General features: G+C 38.5%; 1 protein-coding gene across 1 annotated transcript; it reads right to left on the bottom strand.

Moving 5' to 3' along the window:
* Positions 1-9,249: 9,249 nt before the first annotated feature.
* Positions 9,250-19,030, bottom strand: LOC131246376 (peptide methionine sulfoxide reductase A5). The gene is made up of 2 exons (XM_058246458.1): positions 18,831-19,030; positions 9,250-10,424 (listed from the first exon to the last, which is right to left on the bottom strand). Exon 2 carries the CDS (start codon positions 10,299-10,301, stop codon positions 9,543-9,545), a length of 759 nt encoding a protein of 252 aa, XP_058102441.1. The 5' UTR covers positions 10,302-10,424; positions 18,831-19,030; the 3' UTR covers positions 9,250-9,542.
* Between the last annotated feature and the right edge of the window lie 408 nt (positions 19,031-19,438).

Genomic DNA, 19,438 nt, shown 5'->3' with positions numbered 1-19,438 from the left:
AATTTCCTCCAACCCAATTAATGAAAGTAAAATGACTTATTTATCCTTATTTTTAAATAGATAAAATGGTGACCGATGATAAAGAATTAGAATCTTAGTGAGCATATATGCATGTACAATAATGCTCGTGTACACGCCACACATGTGCCAGCATCGCATGGTGCATATGATGCAAGATCCAATCCATGCATCAGGTTAGTCTAGTATTATACATGTTTACCCAAAAAGATAATCTAATTCAATTTGTTTACACCTGGCCCAACATAGTCCAAGTAGCCCAATAGGATGCTGCCATGTGTGACACTATCATGCGAACGATAAAAGACAGATTGTACTCACACCTCAAGAAATCTTCAATCCATACTATTAGTGATACGTAGCCTGTCAAAAGCGGCATAGCTTAGAGCCATACACATGTCTGTGGTCAAGAAATGAGAGACCGCGTGGAGAACACGGTACCATCACATGAGTGGCATGAGTGACTAAGCAGCATATGCAACAAGTTACATAAAAACATATTGATGCCAGATATCTCGAAATTCAGGATACGCATGGCAAGGCTATTTCGTACAATTATGCCAAAAAATGAAGCTTTCCAAAGATAAATGATACTTTTACGGAGAATATGGAAGGTTAAGAAACGGATTCGTCCAGAATTAGAAGAAAATAAGTTCACGATGATATAAAGAATATGAATCCGACTAAGACACGACTTAGCCATTCTGGTAGACCAACAAGGCAACCTCAACTTGGCCACCGCCATTCCAAGTCCATATAAGCAGCACTCAATGAAGAGCTTTGGGGCCTCGCCACACACAACCAATCAACATCTACAGTGCAACTCTACCTATCTCAGTTTAAGCTTCTTAACTTAAATATTTCACTTCTATCCAGTCACACTGTGGCAAGTTCGTATCCATATTTTAACTTAGATCTGCTACCATCTAGCGCCATTGCGACCTTTCTAGCAGCCTCATGATATGGTTGATGTTGTCGCTCAAGGCTCCTACCTGATTATTGAGGGAGATGAGCTGGCTTCCCAAGTTTCAGGATCTTTATGTCATTACTTGCGATGATAGCTGGGACCGGGGGGTTTACTGCGAGGCCTGAGCGTTCTCAGGCAGCTCCCCACAAGCAAGCTCAGTCGTAGCCGGTGCATTTCGATTCTTTTTAGCCATTGAAGTGGGAGAGAGAAAAGTCGTGATCCGTGCTAGAGTTTATGAGAACTTTATGGCTTTGCTATCGTTCTCACAAATGAAGCCAATATATTATCGCTTGAATCTGGATGGACAGGTGCAGTCACCTATAAAAGCAGATTTGTCAAGTAGACCTACATGGACAATGTATAAAAGATAGTGGAGGTGCCGATTACTGTCGGGGACCCTCTGATGTCTAAGTCAGACGAGTAGATTAAAATTATCTAAGCCATGCTTGGGTTAAGGTTTTTGTTACTTACCTTCCTTCATCTACAGTGGGAGTATTTATGAGGTTCATATGATCGTGTTGGGATTGCATATTTTGTAGAATCTCATAAAGAAACGCTACATAGAGATATGTTGAGATCTTATTTTGAATATAGATCTTCCTCCAAATTTATCGCCAAGCTTGCCTCAGTTGGCGTGATCTTTGATTATCTCGAATCTGATTCCTTAATTCAAGGTGGGATATTCTTTGAGGTCCTCACTCTACCCTGATGACAATCGACCAACTCAGTTCGGGGAAGGGATCTTTGCACCTGAACCCTATCTTCAAAGATCTAGGCTCAGGATCAATCTCTCCATTAGGAGTTATTTGACTAAAAATCTCAAGACATTCACACACACACACACACACACACACACACACACACACTTAATTGCCAACTTGGACATCACACATGTGCCCAATGTGAGCTCATGTAAACTCGTGTGGACCATCACACCAGCTTAGTTTTTTATTCCTTCCACACAATCAAATGAGCACTCGAACCCGTGACCTCAATGTTAAAATGCACTCTACCTACCCATGAGCCATGGTTTGGAACCCACATAAGCACACAAATTTAAATTCTAAGTAGGCCGGGTCGGTGTAGACCCAGCTGATTATAATTAAATTAGTGAGGCTTAGGAGCTACCCCCACCAGCACCTAGCTAGGGATGGCGGTCCTATCAAGAGATATATGGGGCCCATTGTGATATATGTGTTTTATCCAAGTTGTGCATCCATTTTGAAAGACCATTTTATGGCATGAGCCAAAAAAAAAAAAAAGAAACAAATTGGAGGCTCGACTGGACCACACCACAGACTCATCATTGAATCGTTCTTAGGGCCCACTGCGATGTTTATTTGCCATCCAACCTGTTCATAAGGTCACATAGACCTGGATGAAGGGAAAACATAAATATCAGCTTGATCCAAAACTTTTGTGCCCCCAATAGGTTTTGGGCAGTAGGCATTCAATCCCTACTGTTTCATGTGATGTGGTCCATTCCATCCTCCCGGCTGCCTCCACTTTGAAACCATGACCTAAAATTATCTTTCAAAATGGATGGACAGATTGGATAAAACAAATATACCACAGTGGGCCCACAGAGCCCGTGACAGGACTGTCAGTCTCTAGCCAGGTCCTAGTCAGGGTAGTACCCAATCCGCACCCTAATTAAATGGGTCGGTTGAGTTGTCCGCTTATATTTCAATGGCTCAGGTATGGTTCACTTGGGGATGGCTTGGGCTTGGGCTTGGGCTTGGGCTTGGGCTTGGGCTTGGGCTTACCCTAACCCAGACCAAATCCAACTCATTGCCATGACTTTTTGTTTTTCACATACACGCGCACCTCACCCACACCAACGCACTCGCACCACATTTTGATTTCACCACAATGGGTACTCGAACTCATGACCTCGTGTTAAAACTCTTGTGAGCCTACCACCAACTAGGCATAAGGACCCACTGCCAGGGGCTAACGTCTAAACTCTGTGATAGTTTTGTACTATTTTAAAAATGATGGTGACTCTTAAATCTTATGGTAAGTACGGCAATCTGGACCGTCCAAATCTTTGACCCAATCGTGGTTGTAGCATGACCCAAAAGATACACCAAGAAATAAGCATCTGATTTCACCTTTGGAATTTGGACCACTCATTATTTTAATTTTAAGAATTCATATATGGCCACATATTCCAACACACGTGACAAGTAGGCACACGTGTGTTACCTCTACATCATCCACGAGGTGGGCCTTATTTTGTAAATTAGTTGGCAGAAAAATCAATCAAGTCTGCTAATCAAACAGGCCCATGGTTCAAAATGTAAGTTGAATGTGAATTGTTATCAAGCTTTCCCAATATGGTAGTTATTTTGGTAGGGGCAACCCCTTAGGATTAGTGGACTAGCTTGATGTTCAGGCCAGATCATTGATTTGTTTGGCTCATGTATTCTATGGTTTAGATTTCTCACGCTTGAATGCATGTCACAAGTACAGGTACGTGTGGAGGCAGCTATATCTCTAACCTTCCCCTTCCAAGAATCATGTCTGCTTGCTTTCTTCTAATAAAATACAAAAGCTTGAATAATTGCACACATGTAGAACTATTGAGACATTTAATAGGCAGGTGCATTATTGGTTTGACCTGATCTAAAAATTAGACTTGCCTATTGGTTAGGTGGTCCAAATTTGTTTAAAAGAGATTAGAAAATGGGAGCGTGTTATCCTTACTATGTGGGGCCCACCTTGATGAATATGTAATATATCGATGTTGTCCATCCGTTTTCCAGCTCATTTTAGGATGTGATCCCAAAAATTAAGGAGATACAAATCTCAGGTGGACCACACCACTGGAAATGGTGAGTGACCATTAAAAACTTTATGGACTAATAAAGTTTTGTATCGAGCTGATTTTCGTATTTTCCCTCCATCGAGGGTCTTCTTGACCTTATTAAGAGGTTGGATGGTAAATAAACACTATGGTGGGCCTTAGGAAGTTTTTAATGGTGAGCGTTCAATCCCTAATGTTTCATGTGGTGTGGTCCATCTGAGATTTGGATTTGCTTAATTTTTTGGACCATGTGTTAAAATGGGCTGAAAAAAACAGATGGACAATGGCCGTGCATGGCCATGCGTGGGGCACACGATGCCATGCGAGGACAGCGTGGATATATAGAACATCATCAAGGTGGGCCCCACCATATGGGTAACACTCAGGTAACACATGATACGCTTCCTTAGAAAATAGATGACGTGTACTCTATATTTAATATAAAACAAGTGGTGGATGACTTCATGGATGTCTAGTAGTCAAAGAAATGGTACTGGCGGATTCAAACTAGGGCAAATATGACTTAAATGCACACCGTAGTTTTTTTATGGCTATAATTTTGTGATAGGTTGTTCATTCATGCGTATAATATATCATTGGAAAGCTATCAACAAGCTCAATAGCATGGTGGATCACTAAGGTTATTTAGCTCCTAAATGAATTTATAAAGTTTAAACATGTTTGGGGTTAAATAAGAATTTTAAGTTAAAACTTACTATTTTAATAAGGTTTGCTTTTTTTATAAGGTTTAAAGGGTCCATATGTGAACCAAAGTCCTTGATTCAGTGATATAAGTTACATGTTTAAATTAGTTTAGGTATATTTTTATTGCTTTTAATAATATTTATTATTTTGGAAAAGTTATCTACTTCGAGTCATATTAGGAATCTACGGCTTCTTTTGCTTATATAAAGCCATAAAAAATGTGCAACACTTTCATTCAATGATATTGATGTTGTAGAAGAAGATGGAAATCTTTTCTTTATCCATATGCCATGTTAACATTCAACATATAGATTTGGCCCACTTGATGAGTAGATCTGTCGTGCCCATCCGCGGTTATGTGATGGGAAACATGGTATTGTGGGTCAACATTGGATGATCCATGCAATGAAAAATTTCTCGGAGAAATAATCGTAAACCATCAATTGGTGGTCAACAGGTCGATGGTTAGAAAACAAAATACTGAGAAACTACTAAAAAAAAATGCAAAAGATCTTATGACAATGATATTGCATGGCAATACTAACATTATGTCTTCTATTCTTTCCACCATCTCCATTGTCTCATTTTCATAATTATTATAGTAATAGTCAACATCTTCACCGTCATCAACATCACCGCTATTGATTATTCACAATTTGATAGCTTGGAATATTCGTTCGAATAAAACTTAATTTAGAGGATCTATGCCCGAGGGTGAGGAGATTGTAAAGCAAAATATAAGAGAAAAATATGGAAATTTAAATATGAGTAAGGATCACGAATCTTGCTTTAGCCTTCTACAACCTAATTATCAATCTTTATTGTCCATTGATTGCAGTCCACTTTTTTAGGCAACCACATGCAAATTGTGCTGGAAAAAAAAAAAAGATTGATCCATTATGGATCTGAGTCATTGAGGACACACCACTGGGGGCTAACAAGTTGATTAGAGCACAATAAAAACCCTCTAAAAGCCTGTCCAATCCGGGGATTGTATGACCTCTCTGCCTCCCCTTTAATGAAAGAGTATAAGAGAGGAAGCCCATCTAGCATTAGGTCATCTTAATCAAGCCCTGCTCTTAGTCACATGAGCCACTGAGGGTCGATCAAATCCACAATGGGTGCTCGAACCCGTGACCTCATGTTGAAACTCTTGTGAGTCTACCAGTGAGCCATAGGCTTGCAGGCATGAGAGATATGGTGGAATTATGCAATGTCTGTAGCATCCTAAGAGGGCTATATATAAAAGAAAATGTTCATACCGTACATTGTGTTAAATACTAATATTCTTAAATAAGAGATCTTACATCTAAAACTCATATAGTATGATTTGAAACAATATCGTACATTGAGTAGATTATTTGTTGGAGTTGTGCGCCAAATATGGCATCCTTGGGTCAAATAATGCAATGTATGATTTCGATCAATATCAGGACCATCAAGGTAGGGCCCACGCTATGGTAAGTGTACATATTAAAGAATACCATGCATGTTCCGGGTCGGAGAATATTGGAGTTGTGTGCAATCTTCAATCAGGAGATACAATGTATACTTTGAATCAACGTCATGACCATACCTATGCTCCATAGAATTATGTACACATGCTATAGCATGGACCCCACTCCAATGGTCATTACATTGATCCAAACCACACATTGCATCACCTGATAGAAGAATGTTGTATATGGCTCACAATTCCAACATTATTATCTCTAGATCTATCACCTTAATATGATGTATATGGCTTAGAAAATAAGAGGTAACAACATAAAAGAACAATATCTAGATGGTTAACATTACTGCATAATGTTTTACTGTGCCATGCAAAGAGTTGGAATTAATGGACCGTCTAATAGAAACTTTTGAGCCACATTGGTACAAGTGGGACCCACCGGTCTAATAGTATGTGATTGTGATGAAAATTCTTGTCTTACTGGACAGTTGGGCAATGGTATGATATGCATTAAGACCCCAAAAAAAACATTTTAAGGGTCTATTAAGGATCAGGGAAGACAATGGAATTGATAAAAATCTATGAATTTGGATTTGGCAAATCCCAAAGTCCACGGTTTGGGGTTCAAGCTGTAAACCTATGTATTTTTGGCATGATCCCAAAAAATGAGGCAGATCAAAATCTCAGGTAGACCACACCACAGGAAACGGTTGTGATTGAACACCCACCATCAAAAACTTCTTAGGGGCCACAAATGTTTTGTATCAAACTGATATTTGTTTTTCCCATAATCTAGGTCTTTGTGACCTAATCAACAAGTTGGATGGCTAATAAATATAACATTGGATCCTAGGAAGTTTTCAACGGTGGGTGTTCAATCAATACATTTTTCCTGTGGTGTGGTCCACCTAAAATTTGGATCTGCATCAATTTTAGGCCTAAAATAATGATCCAAAATGAATGGACGGAGTGGATAAAACACATACATAATTGTGAGGCCCATAGAACACCGTCCAGTAGCCAGATCGCTGCCTGTGTGTTGGGTGGGGGTATTTGGATTTGCACCAAATCCATAGATTTATGGGGGTGCCATTTGGGAAATTCAAAGATTTAACAAATCTCCAACAAAAAACAAACAAGGGAGATTGGTAATTCATAAATTTCACAAATCTCCCTCACCCCAAATAGCCCCTTCACTAGAAATTTTTTTGAAAATTAAATTAAAAAAGTCATAAAATTTAAAAAAATTTAAAAAAAAAAAAAAAAATCTTTCTACAAGAGAACACAACCATATTTTAATTACACAAACCCCCTTGTACAAGTATTTAAGAAAACAACACCCACCCTAGACGTTGAAGCTAATGGACAGTGCTTAGCAGCAGACATGTAAATGTCGGTGTGATGGGCCATTTAAGTCCCGTCTAGATAAGTAACTTATTTGAGATAAGTTTGGTTTATGATCAATTATAAGTAGCTTTTTTTATTTAATCACTTTCGTTTAATAAATAGAAATCAAGATAAGACACTTAAGGTTGGAAGTAGCTTAAGTAACTTCGACCCAGAGAGAGAGAGAGAGAGAGAGAGAGAGAGAGAGAGAGAGAGAGAGAGAGAGAGGGGGGGGTTTTTTTTTTTATTCTACACCCTGATCCATGGCTCAAGTGGTAGACTGAGTGAAAGATATCTCGTTTCAACACTTAGGTCTTGGTATCGATCCCTAGTGGGGGTGGCTAACTGCGAGTGTGAACTGACAGTGGAGTGTACTAACCAGCTAACAAAAAAAAAAAAACTTTTTCTACTTAAATCAGTAGATAAGTAACTTATTTGAGATAAGTTTGGTTTATGATCAATTATAAGTAACTTTTTTTATTTAATCACTTTCATTTAATAAATAGAAATCAAGATAAGCTACTTAAGGTGGAACTTCGACCCGAGAGAGAGAGAGAGAGAGAGAGAGAGAGAGAGAGAGAGAGAGCGCGCCCAATCTGATGCGTAGACAACATAAGCTTTTAATGTGCCGGGTCGGCATGTCCTGGGAGACTCCAGTTTTTTTTAGCTCCTCCATCTGGGGGGTGGGGGTTCAATAAAACTGTTTCAAGGCCCACCAATTAAAATCAGCCAGAAAAACTAGTGGACGGGTTGGATTTTTAAAAACATCATGATGGACCCCATAACAATGGGTGCAGTTTCAACGGTGGGCATTCAATACCACTGTTGTAAATCGTGTGGCCCATTTGAGTGTTGAATCCATGTCATATTTGGACCCACCTCCTAAAATGAGATGAATAAAACAGTTGACAGGGTGGATTTCTCAAAAACATCACAGGTGAATTTCCCAACATGTCACATCCATTCATCCCGAGTAGAGAGCATCGACAGTGAGTTACTTTTCAAAGTTAAAAAGCAATAAAAAATAACTAAAGAAAATAATTTACTTTATTTAATAAGCTACTTATTTAAGTTGATTAACCAAACTAACTAAATTAAGAAAAGCAGCTTATCAACTTACAAGTTAAAAAAGCTACTTATATGGTGACATCCAAACGGGCCCTTAGTTTCAAGGGAAGCTATAGTTTCCATCGATTAGCATAACCAAGAACTTACACTAAGCATTACTGCCCTCATACCATGACTATTTTACTTTTAACCATCCATTTGATAGCAGTAAATTGGATGGTTAAGATCACTTGATCAGCTTGGTTTTAGAGAGAGATCAGTCCACAATATTTCTTACAGTTTGGACAGTCTAGACAGACGTATGTGAATGCCACATACGAGGATGAATCAACACCATTTTCCACCTCCAAACACACAAAAAGGCGCTGCTGCACAAGTATATATAATCGGGACCCAGATGCCGAGATGGTGCAATGATCTGAACCATCAATTTGATACTTTGTTATGGTCCAATAACAACACTGATGATACTCACCTAGATGCTAAAAGTCATATTTTCAATCCTGCACATTCATCTGATTGTTGGAATAGTCCATTCAGCATAAATCTATTACGGTAGCGCTTAAAGCCTAGCACCCAGAACATTGACAGTTATGATCATTGGATCATCTCAGCATGTTAGCCTAAATGAAGAAAAAGACGGAGAGAGGAAGTACTTTCCAGAGAGGAATTGTTTCTTTACTCTCCATGTCTGTATTTGTATTGTTACTCTCCATGTCTGTATTTATATTGTTATAGGATTCAGCTAATGCAGCACATGCAGTAATAAACATTAACCATCAAGGATAATAAAGAAAAATAAAAATAAAGTAACATCCCCCTCAGGTGACATAGCCCAAGATCAGTAATAAACATTAACCATCAATGATTTTAAAAAAATCAAGTTACAAAATCACAGTAATAAACATTAACTGTGATTTGAAAAAAAAAAACAATTTCAAGACCCTTTCCTTCCTGCGAACAACAACATGAAACCAGTGAAAGCATGGTTCACATACAACAATCAGCTACTGATTTTCTTTTTCTTTTTCTTTTTTATCCCTTCTCATAGTTTATAATTTAAAGAAATGGACACAAAAACAAGCAATTCGCCATACCTGATGGATTCCTTGCATGTCATCTGCATCACACATGAGCTACACTTCTCTCAACACTGGCCAACCTTTTCTAAGGATGTCGTCGATCTTCACATCAATCTGCTTTTGAGTCTTCAGCGGGCAGAGTTCTGCAGCATAGCTATTTAGTTTTGTTGCCAAGGTCGACCTCATGAGCTCCTCATCTGCTAGATTTCCAATCATCTGAAGCAGAAATTGTTTTCTCTTCAGCTCAAATTTCTGATGATCAGATTCTGCTGGATAAAAAGCTCCTATTTGCTGAATTTGTGTAGTTACAATGGTGCTCTTTGTTTTGGTCTGTTCCTTCTCTTTACTTGCAGATGCCAATCTCGCCTCCTCGGCTCCATTAGTGAAGATTATCGACCTATATTGACTGCCGACGTCAGGACCTTGGCCAAAAACTTGCCTAGAATCATGACTAGACCAGAAGACATCCAAAAGCTGCTTGAACTGTATCAACTTCGGATCATATTCAATCTGAACAGATTCGGCATGATCTCCTAAGCTTCTAAACTCAGGATTGGTTTTAGATCCACCAGCATAACCAACAGTTGTACGGATCACACCGGGCAAGCATCCGAAAACCGCTTCAGATCTCCAGAAGCTCCCGAGAGCAAAAACAGCCACCTTAAGTGGCCGGTTTGGGTTACTGGGGATGGCACTTTGTCCTGAGTAAATCTGGCGATCCGGCACTCGGATGGCGAGAGATTGCTGGGCCATGAGGACAATGCTGAGAAGAGCAAAACATAGAGGAAGAAAATTGTTCTTCCGGACCTCCATTAGCTTTTGTTCTAGCCTGATTTGATTTGGGAGGGAGGGAAGAGCAACACATCAGGCGGGGTGCATTCCGCTTGCTGGGCTATTTCATTTCGGCCGTCGCATCTGTTTATTTTGGCCCAACACCTAGCCAGGATTTTAAAAAATGAAGCTAAAATTATAGTAAAAGAATACACCAAATCAAAGCCAAAAACCAAATCTAAAATCAATGCAAGAAACAAAACCCATATGAGAAAACAAAAAATCAAGCCCAAGATTTGTGCAATCTACATTACCCGTTAATAATAAAAATAATAATAATAATAATAATAAATAATAAAAAAAAAAAAAACTAACCTGTCAATCCATCAAAAAACCCAAAACAGAAAGCCCTGAAAGGGATCGTTTGGATGGGAGTAAATGGGAGGAATTGGAAGTAAATGGGGTGAGGTGCAATTGGATGGGAGTAAATGTCAGCATTTGGGAGCTTGTAAATGGAATCCATTTTGCATTTATTCCCATTTCAAGCGTAAATGACTTACTCAGTTGTGTTTGGATGGGAGTAAAAATTCTGTTTGGATTGGAATAAATGGGAGGAATTGGATTGCATTGGAATTTTTCAATATATTTGCAAGAACATATGCGATGCCCCAAATCAGCTCTAATATCTCAAATTAGTGTACATATGTGATATTTGACAGAATGATTGTAATAAGCCCATTGAGATATATAATTTAGCCAAAAATGAGGAAATTCTGAGCCTCAAGCACAAACATAAGGATCACAAACAAGCAACTTGCCAACGTTTTTAACCATCCATTTAAATGGCCAACATTTGGACAATTTGGATCATTCTATTGGGTTGATTTTAGTGATGTGGCCAATAATTGGATTGTTTCATAGTGTCATTAGCATACCATGTGTATGACGGACACGTCCGTAGTGACACATTTGTTTACTCATGCAACTCTCCAAGGGAGCTCAAAAAGGCATTTCACCCCATTTACTCCCAAAGCTCTCCTCTTCCTCAGGATTTCAAATCTGTTTCATTTACTCCCAATACCATTTACTCACATCCAAACACGTCTTACCCCATGTACTCCCATCCAAACCCCTCGTTTGGGAGCTTGTAAATGGAGGTAAATGAGAAATGGAATTGGAGGTAAATGTAGTTGTGTTTGTTTTTCAATTCCCCCATGTAAATGGATGTAAATGGGTAATGATTAATTAACAATGTAATTCCTACACTGTTTTCTATGCTAACATAATAGCTTCCTTTTTGGACACTAAAACTGAGGATATATATATGAGGAGCCCGCTGTGATATGTGGCTTATCCACTTTGTCCATGGGTTGAATGCCTACTATTAAAAACCTTCTATGACCATGATTTCCTATGGTTTGGGCCACTTGACCTCTGGATCCACCTCATTTTTGGGCTCATGCCATAAAATGTTCAGGTAAAATGGATGGACAGCATGGATATGTCACATACATCATTGTGGACCTCACAGATTTAAATCAACCTTTTATGGACCAAGTTCCAAGGTGGAAATACTCCTTGGTTTTCAAATGGAAATAAATAACAATAATAAGCTATTTACTGGTATGTACCGAGGAATTGAAAAATCAACACACAAAACAGTGGGTTGAATGCCTACTATTAAAAACCTTGTACGACCATGATTTCCTATGGTTTGGGCCACTTGACCTTTGGATCTACCTCATTTTTGGGCTCATGCCATAAAATGTTCAAGTAAAACAGATGGACAGCATGGATATGCCACATACATCATGGTGGACCTCACAGATTTAAATCAGTCTTTTATGGACGAAGTTCCAAGGTGGAAATACCCATTGGCTTTCAAATGGAAGTAAATAACAATAATGAACTATTTACTGATATTTACCGAGGAATTGGCCCCGCCATTACCTCGTGTAAATACAAGTAAATGAGTAATTATTGTTATTTATATGCAATTGAAAGTCAGGGTGTATTTCCACCTTGAAACTCGGTCAAAAAGGCTAATTTATATCTATAGGGTCCACCGTGATGTGTACGACATATCCATGCCGTCCATCTGTTTTGCCTGAACATTTTAGGCCATGAGCCTAAAAATGAGACAGATCCAAAGCTCAAATGGCCCACACCATGAGAAACAATGGTCATAAAACTTTAACCGTTGAAAAGTTTTTTCTTCCTAGGCTTACAGGATTGTTTATTTGTCATCTAACCTGTTTATCAAGTCACAAAGATATGGAGAAGGGGGGAAAAACAACAATCAGCTGGATCAAAAACTTCTGGGACCCCCGAGAAGCTTTTTACGGTAGGCATTCAATTCCCACTGTTTCATGTGGTTTGATCCACCTGAACTTTGGATCTGCCTCATTATTGGGCTCATGCCCTAAAATCAGTTGGTAGAACGAATGAACGGTGTAGATAAGCCATATACATCACAGTGGGCCCCACATGAAATTTGCACTTCTTGATTTTAGCATTAAAAAAGTAGGCCATTAATGTCTGCATTGAAAATGGTGCTGCAATTACTTTGAATTACCTTGGTAATTAATCATTACCCATTTACCTATATTTATAGGAGGGAATTGGAAAACAAACACCCCCTAAATGAATTTGTTAGTAAGTGGCTTACTCAGTTGTGTGGATGGGAGTAAATGAAATGCATTTGAAATCCAAATATTATGTTTCGATGGAAGTAAATGGAGGAATTGGAATGCAGCAGAATTTTTCAATACATTCATAAGAACATATGTGATATCTAAATTAGCTTTAATATCCTAAATTAGTGAACATATGTGATATTTAACAGAATGATTGTAATAAGCCCATTGAAATATATATTTTATCCTAAAATGAGGAAATTTGAAGCCTCGAGTGGGCCACAAATGCAGGGATTACAAACCAGCAACTTGTCAATGTTTTTTAACCATCCATTTAGATGGCCAACATTTGGACAATTTGGATTGTTCTACATGTGTGGTTTTAGTGATGTAGCCGATAATTGGAGTGTTTCGCAATATCGTTAATATGCTACATGTGTGGCAAACATGTGTGTACCGGCACTTTTATTTATTCGTCCGACTCTCCAAGGGAGCTTAAAAAGGCATTTCACCCCCCATTTACTTCCAAATCCTCTCATAGGCCCATTTACTCGCATTTCATTTCATTTTCATAAGTTTACTACCATCCAAACACATGTCAAATGCTATTTTACCTCCATTTACTCCTAATTCTCCCATTTAGTCCCATCCAAATGGCCTCTAAATGGCATTGAGAGTAAATGAAGCTTATTTGAAATCTTGAGGAAGAAAAGAGATTTGGGAGTAACTAGTGTGAAATGCCTTTTTTGGCTCCCTTGGAGAGTCACGCAAGTAAATAAAGGTGTCACTACACTCCTAATCCACCGTACACGTGGCATGCTGATGATACACCAAAACAATTCAATTATAGGTTGCATCACTAAAATCACACTAATAGAATGATCCGAATGGTCCAAATATTGGCCATTTAAACGGATGGTAAAAAAAACATTGGCAAGTTGCTTATTCGTGATCCTTACGTTTGTGCCCGACCCGAGCCTCAAGAATTCCTCACTTTTTGCCAAAGTATAAATTTCTATGGGTTTATTACAATCATTCTGTCAAATATCATATATGTCCACTAATTTGGAATATTAAAGATAATTTGGGATATCACATGTGTTTATGTGAATATATTGAAGAATTCCAATGCATTCCAATTCCTCTCATTTACTCCCATCCAAACAGAATATTTGAATTCTAGCTTCATTTACAGGCTACCAAACACAACTGAGGATTCCATTTACACTTGTTCTAAGGGCCTGTTAGGTTTTCCAATTTCCTATGAAATGCAATGTAAATGAGCCATCATTATCATTTTCAAGTGTTTGTTTCAATAGGATTTATAGCTCATAAATCGATAGTCAAATACACTTGCAAAGGAAGTAGATAAAGTAAATAATAGTCATTACATCTTCACATTATAAAACTACCATTTTTACAGTGATTTGTTGGTGAAACAAACAATGTAGCAAAATCATCATTGTGGTGAAGGATCTGTTTGGTTTTCCAATTACAATGGTAAATGGATGTGAATGGGTAATGATTACTTACTCTTGTAATTGTGTGGTGACATTACTTACATTTGACTGCAATAATGATTTTGCTACATTGTTTGTTTCACCAAGAAATCATTATACAAATGGTAGTTTTATAATGTGCAGATGCAATGACTACAATTTACTATACCTACTTCCTTTACAAGTGCATTTGACTCATGATCTATGAACCATAATTCTTATTTAAATAAACAGCTAGAAATGATAATGATGGCTCATTTATTTTAAATTTCGTAGGAAATTGGAAAACCAAACAGGCCCAAATGTAAGTGATGTCACCACACAATTACGAGAGTAAATAATCATTACCCATTCACATCCATTTACAATTGTAATTGAAAAACCAAACAGGACCAGAGTGTAATTGTGAAATGGATTTCATTTACCTCCCTTTATAAGCTCTCAGTTAAAAACTGAAAACCCTAATAAAAACTCTATTAAAAAACCTGATAAAAACCTAAGAAATTAAACCCTAATTAAAAAAAAAATCACAAAACAAAGAACCTGAATCAAAACTCTAATATACATGTCAATTCATCGAAAAACTTAAAACAGAAAGCCCTAATCAAAACCCTAAACGGTAATTAAAACTCTAATAAAAAAACCCTAGCAATCAAATCTTAATGAAATGAACAGAAATCCAATACGAAACTTGGATATCGAGTGGTGTCGATGAAAATCGTTAAATAGTTAGTCATTTCTCCTTCTTGATTTCTATTTCTCCAAAACTGGAAGTAGAGAGAATAAGAAAGAACGATGCGTCAATGGTATGAGCAACACTTATGTATCCCTAGGCGCGGATTTGGTACTACCCTACCAGGCCTTAGCCAGAGACGGAAGGAGCTCTGCGAGGCCCACTGTGATGTATATGTTTTATCCACGCCGTCCATCCATTTTGATAGATTATTTTAGGGTATAAGCCTAAAATGGAGGCAGATTAAAGGCACAAGTGGACCAAACCATAGGAAGTAATGGGATTGAATTCCTACTATTGAAAACTTCTTAAGGTCCACCGTGATGTTTATTTGACGGAAAACATAATATCAGATTGATCCAAAACTTCAATGCCCCTAGAAGTTTTCAACGGTAAGCTTTCAAACGCCACTACTTCCTGTGGTGTGGTCAATGGGTGCAAATTAGGTGTTACCCTGGTAACACCCACTAAGCTATTACCCCTACGTGGCCTAGAGATAGACACAGGTGGGTCACACGTGTGACAACCCCCCTCTAACGCCGTTAGGAAGAGTTACAGAGATTTTGAGAAATCTCTCTCTCTCTCTCTCTCTCTCTCTCTCTCTCTCTCTCTCTCTCTCTCTCTCTCCCCCCTAGAGTACACATACTATCACTCTATCTTCACTCCAACCGAACCGACCTACACAGCAACAGCCATTTCAGCACCGAGCGGTAGGGCTGAAAGTCGGGCGGGTTGGTTCGGGTTGGTGCTCAACCCTAGCCCAACCCAAGGTTCCTATACCTCAACCCTAACCCAACCCAACCCAACCTCAAGTTGGGAATTCTCGACCCAAGCCCAACCCAAGTGGGCTCGGTCGGGTTGGTCGGGTGGATAAATGCTAATATTTTCATTATTACATTAGTCAATTATATTTCAATATACGTTTTATTTTGTGTACCTATGATTTTATTAATTATATATATAATTATTTATATAAAGAACTTCATTTTTTCTAAATAAACAAGCTAAAATATAGGACAATCACTCCTTTAAAAGTCATGTTGGGTAGCACGCAATCTATTTGGGAGGGAAATCTGACATATCTTGTTAGCTTAAGTCATTGGAAATAACGTGGACTAATGAGACCCGATGGCATTGGAATTTCTCGTGCATTCAACATAGACGATCCACACTCAATCATATATCGATCGGGTTCGGGTTGGGTCGGGCAACCCGAGACCTCAACCCAAGCCCAACCCAAGTTTGATCGGGTTGGTGTTTGTATAGCCCAAGCCCGATACATCCTGCCCAAGCCCACCCCAATGTCGGGTAGGTCACAGGTCGGTCAGGTTAAACCCGCCCGACTTTCAGCCTTACTGGTATTTCTCTCCTCCTTTCTATTTTCATGTGCTTCCACACCACGGGAAACAAAGGTGATTGAAAGCTTACCGTTGAAAACTTCTAAGGGCACTGAAGTTTTGGATCAAGCTAATATTATGTTTTCCGTCAAATAAACATCACGATGGACCCTAGGAAGTTTTCAATGACAGAAATTCAATCCCATTACTTCCTGTGGTTTGGTCCACTTGAGCCTTTAATCTGCCTCCATTTTAGGCTCATGCCCTAAAACAATCTGTCAAAATGGATGGACGGTGTGTATAAAACATATACATCACAATGGGCCACACAGAGCCCATTTCGTCTCTAACTAAGGCCTGGTGGGGTACCAAATCCACATCTAAGGACACGGAAGTGTTGCTCACAACATCGACACACCACAATGTCGAATTCTCTCTCTCTCTCTCTCTCTCTCTCTCTCTCTCTCTCTCTCTCGTTTTGGAGATATAGAAATCGAGAAGGAGAAACAGTCAACTATTCGATGATTTTCATCGATGTCACTCGATATCCAAGTTTCGCATTGAATTTCTACTCATTTCATTAAGATTTTGGTTGGTATAGTTTTTTTTATTAGAGTTTCGATTACGTTTAGAGTTTTGATTATGGTTTTCTGTCTTGAATTTTTCGATAAATTGGCATATAAATTAGAGTTTTGATTCGGATTATCTGTTTTGAGATTTTTTATTAGGGTTTGATTTCTACGACTTTTAATTTTTAGTATGCTTTTTAGTTGTTTTCATTAGGGTTTTTTGTTTTTATTTGAGAGCTTATAAAAAGAGGTAAATGAAATCCATTTCACAATTCCACTAAGGGCCTGTTTGGTTTTCCAATTACAATTGTAAATGGATGTGAATAGATAACGATTATTTCCTCTTGTAATTGTGTGGTGACATCACTTACATTTGGGCCTATTTGGTTTTCCAATTTCCTATGAAATCCAAACTAAATGAGCCATCATTATCTTTTCTAGGTATTTAAAGTAAATGAGCCATCATTATCATTTCCGGTAATGTTTCTTGATGTGAAGATGTTAAAGGAAGCGGTAATATATTTCATGAACAGATATGGATGGAAGCTTTTTTTTCCATAACATAAAGTAAAAGACATGTGAAAGCTACCAAGAATTTCACTTAGTTCCTTCAGTAAAAGCCGCCTGTACTGTCGACAACTCCCTGCCAATTACACTCTCCTATGACCATAATTTAAATTTTTTAAAAATCGTTGATTAGAGATCATTCATTCAATGTATCAAAACCGTAGCTCAACAGAAGGGGGATCAAAGGCATGCTTCTAGCCCTGACTGCAGGGGGTACTGTAGATTTATCTCAAGTATCAGTCCGTGCCCTTAGGATGCCCAGATGGACTCTCGGGCTGGCTCTCCTTTGGGAGAAGTGCTTCTGAATCCATTGAATTAATTCCACTTCCTTCACTTGGTCAAATAACCGAAAAGGGTGTGACCATATCCAGATAACCAAAATTAGATTCAGACAGTGAAAAAAAAAAATCATGCCATAAGCCTGCATATGTTAGCGAGGGTTAGTGAACCATAAAACCCTCTTATTAGAACTGAAAACAGAGTATATTGTGCACTCGCAGGTCGAAAATCAAATTATTCCTCATCTCATTTATTAACTCAGCGGCCATTCCATTGGATAATCAGCTTCCAATGTAGGTTTGGAATAACTTGTTGGCCTGTCTTATGCAATTGCATAATTATTTAAATAATTCAATGATCAAAATTAAAAATATATATATATTCCACTGACAATAACTTTATAAAGAGTTAAGGGAAGCAAAAAAAAAAAAAAAAAGGATGAAGAAAATTGTCCACTGAGCTGCCCTATATCAACCAGTCCTCTCACAATTAACTTCCAACCACCACTTCATGAGAATTGCCACACCTAACAAACCCAAAATCTTTGCACACCAATGCCCGCAATCCAGACTCTAATTCTACCAAAGATGTAGCTTTCCCTTTTATTCCGAGAAAACCTATTATCCCATTCCTTCCAAAATATACATAGGATCCGAATTTTTTGCAATTTTTTTGCAAGATAATTAGGATAAAAATAAGAAATAAATAATTTTTAAAAAAAAAAATCTTTAATTAGGATTTGAAGTTGAATACCCCTAATTAGGGATTTCGATATTTAAATATGCAAAACCTTAATTAGAGATTAAAAAACGGAAATCCCCAAAAACAAGCAACATTGGAAAACCCTAATTAGGGATTAAAAAGCGGAAATCCCCAAATACATGCACCATTGGAAAACCCTAGTTAGGTTTGGATATTCGACGTTGAAGAGAGAGGAGATGAGAGAAATACCTGCTGCAATGGCCCGTCGCTGCTGAAATGGCCGCCGATGTGTAGATCGGTTCGGTTGGAGCGAAGATAGAGAGATAGTATGTGTGCGCTGTTGAGTGGAGAGAGATGATGAGAGCAGAGAGAGAGAGAGAGATGTAGGGAAAGAGAACGAGAAAGAAGGATGGAGAGACAAAGTTGAGGAAGAGGGAGAGAGAAGTTGCGGAGGGAGGGAGAGAGCTGTCCGTAACTCTTCCTAACGGCGCTAGAAGGTGCTGTTACACGTGCGACCCACATGTGTCTCTCTCCAATGGTAATCGGCCACGTGGGGAACAACCGTTTTAAACATTGGTATGCCCTCAGAGTTTTTTGGGTTTTTTCAACCGAGTGGAAATGACCTAGTAAACGGTCTGGATGACATATAAACATCAAGCAGATTGCAGGAAGGTTTCCATGATAGTAAATTCTTTTCTGATTTTTACTCTCTTACAACCGACTTGAGTTTTAGATTCACCTGAATTTTGGTCCCGTATTCTAAAATGATCTGGAAAAACGGATGGACAGTGTGGATTTCTCACCAACATCACGGTGGCTCCAACTAAGCGTTCCGAAAGGCTCTAGCAGGAAATCCG

The sequence above is a fragment of the Magnolia sinica genome, chromosome 5, assembly GCF_029962835.1.
Source record: "Magnolia sinica isolate HGM2019 chromosome 5, MsV1, whole genome shotgun sequence".
NCBI lineage: Eukaryota > Viridiplantae > Streptophyta > Magnoliopsida > Magnoliales > Magnoliaceae > Magnolia > Magnolia sinica.
This window is presented reverse-complemented; position numbering and strand designations above follow the sequence as displayed.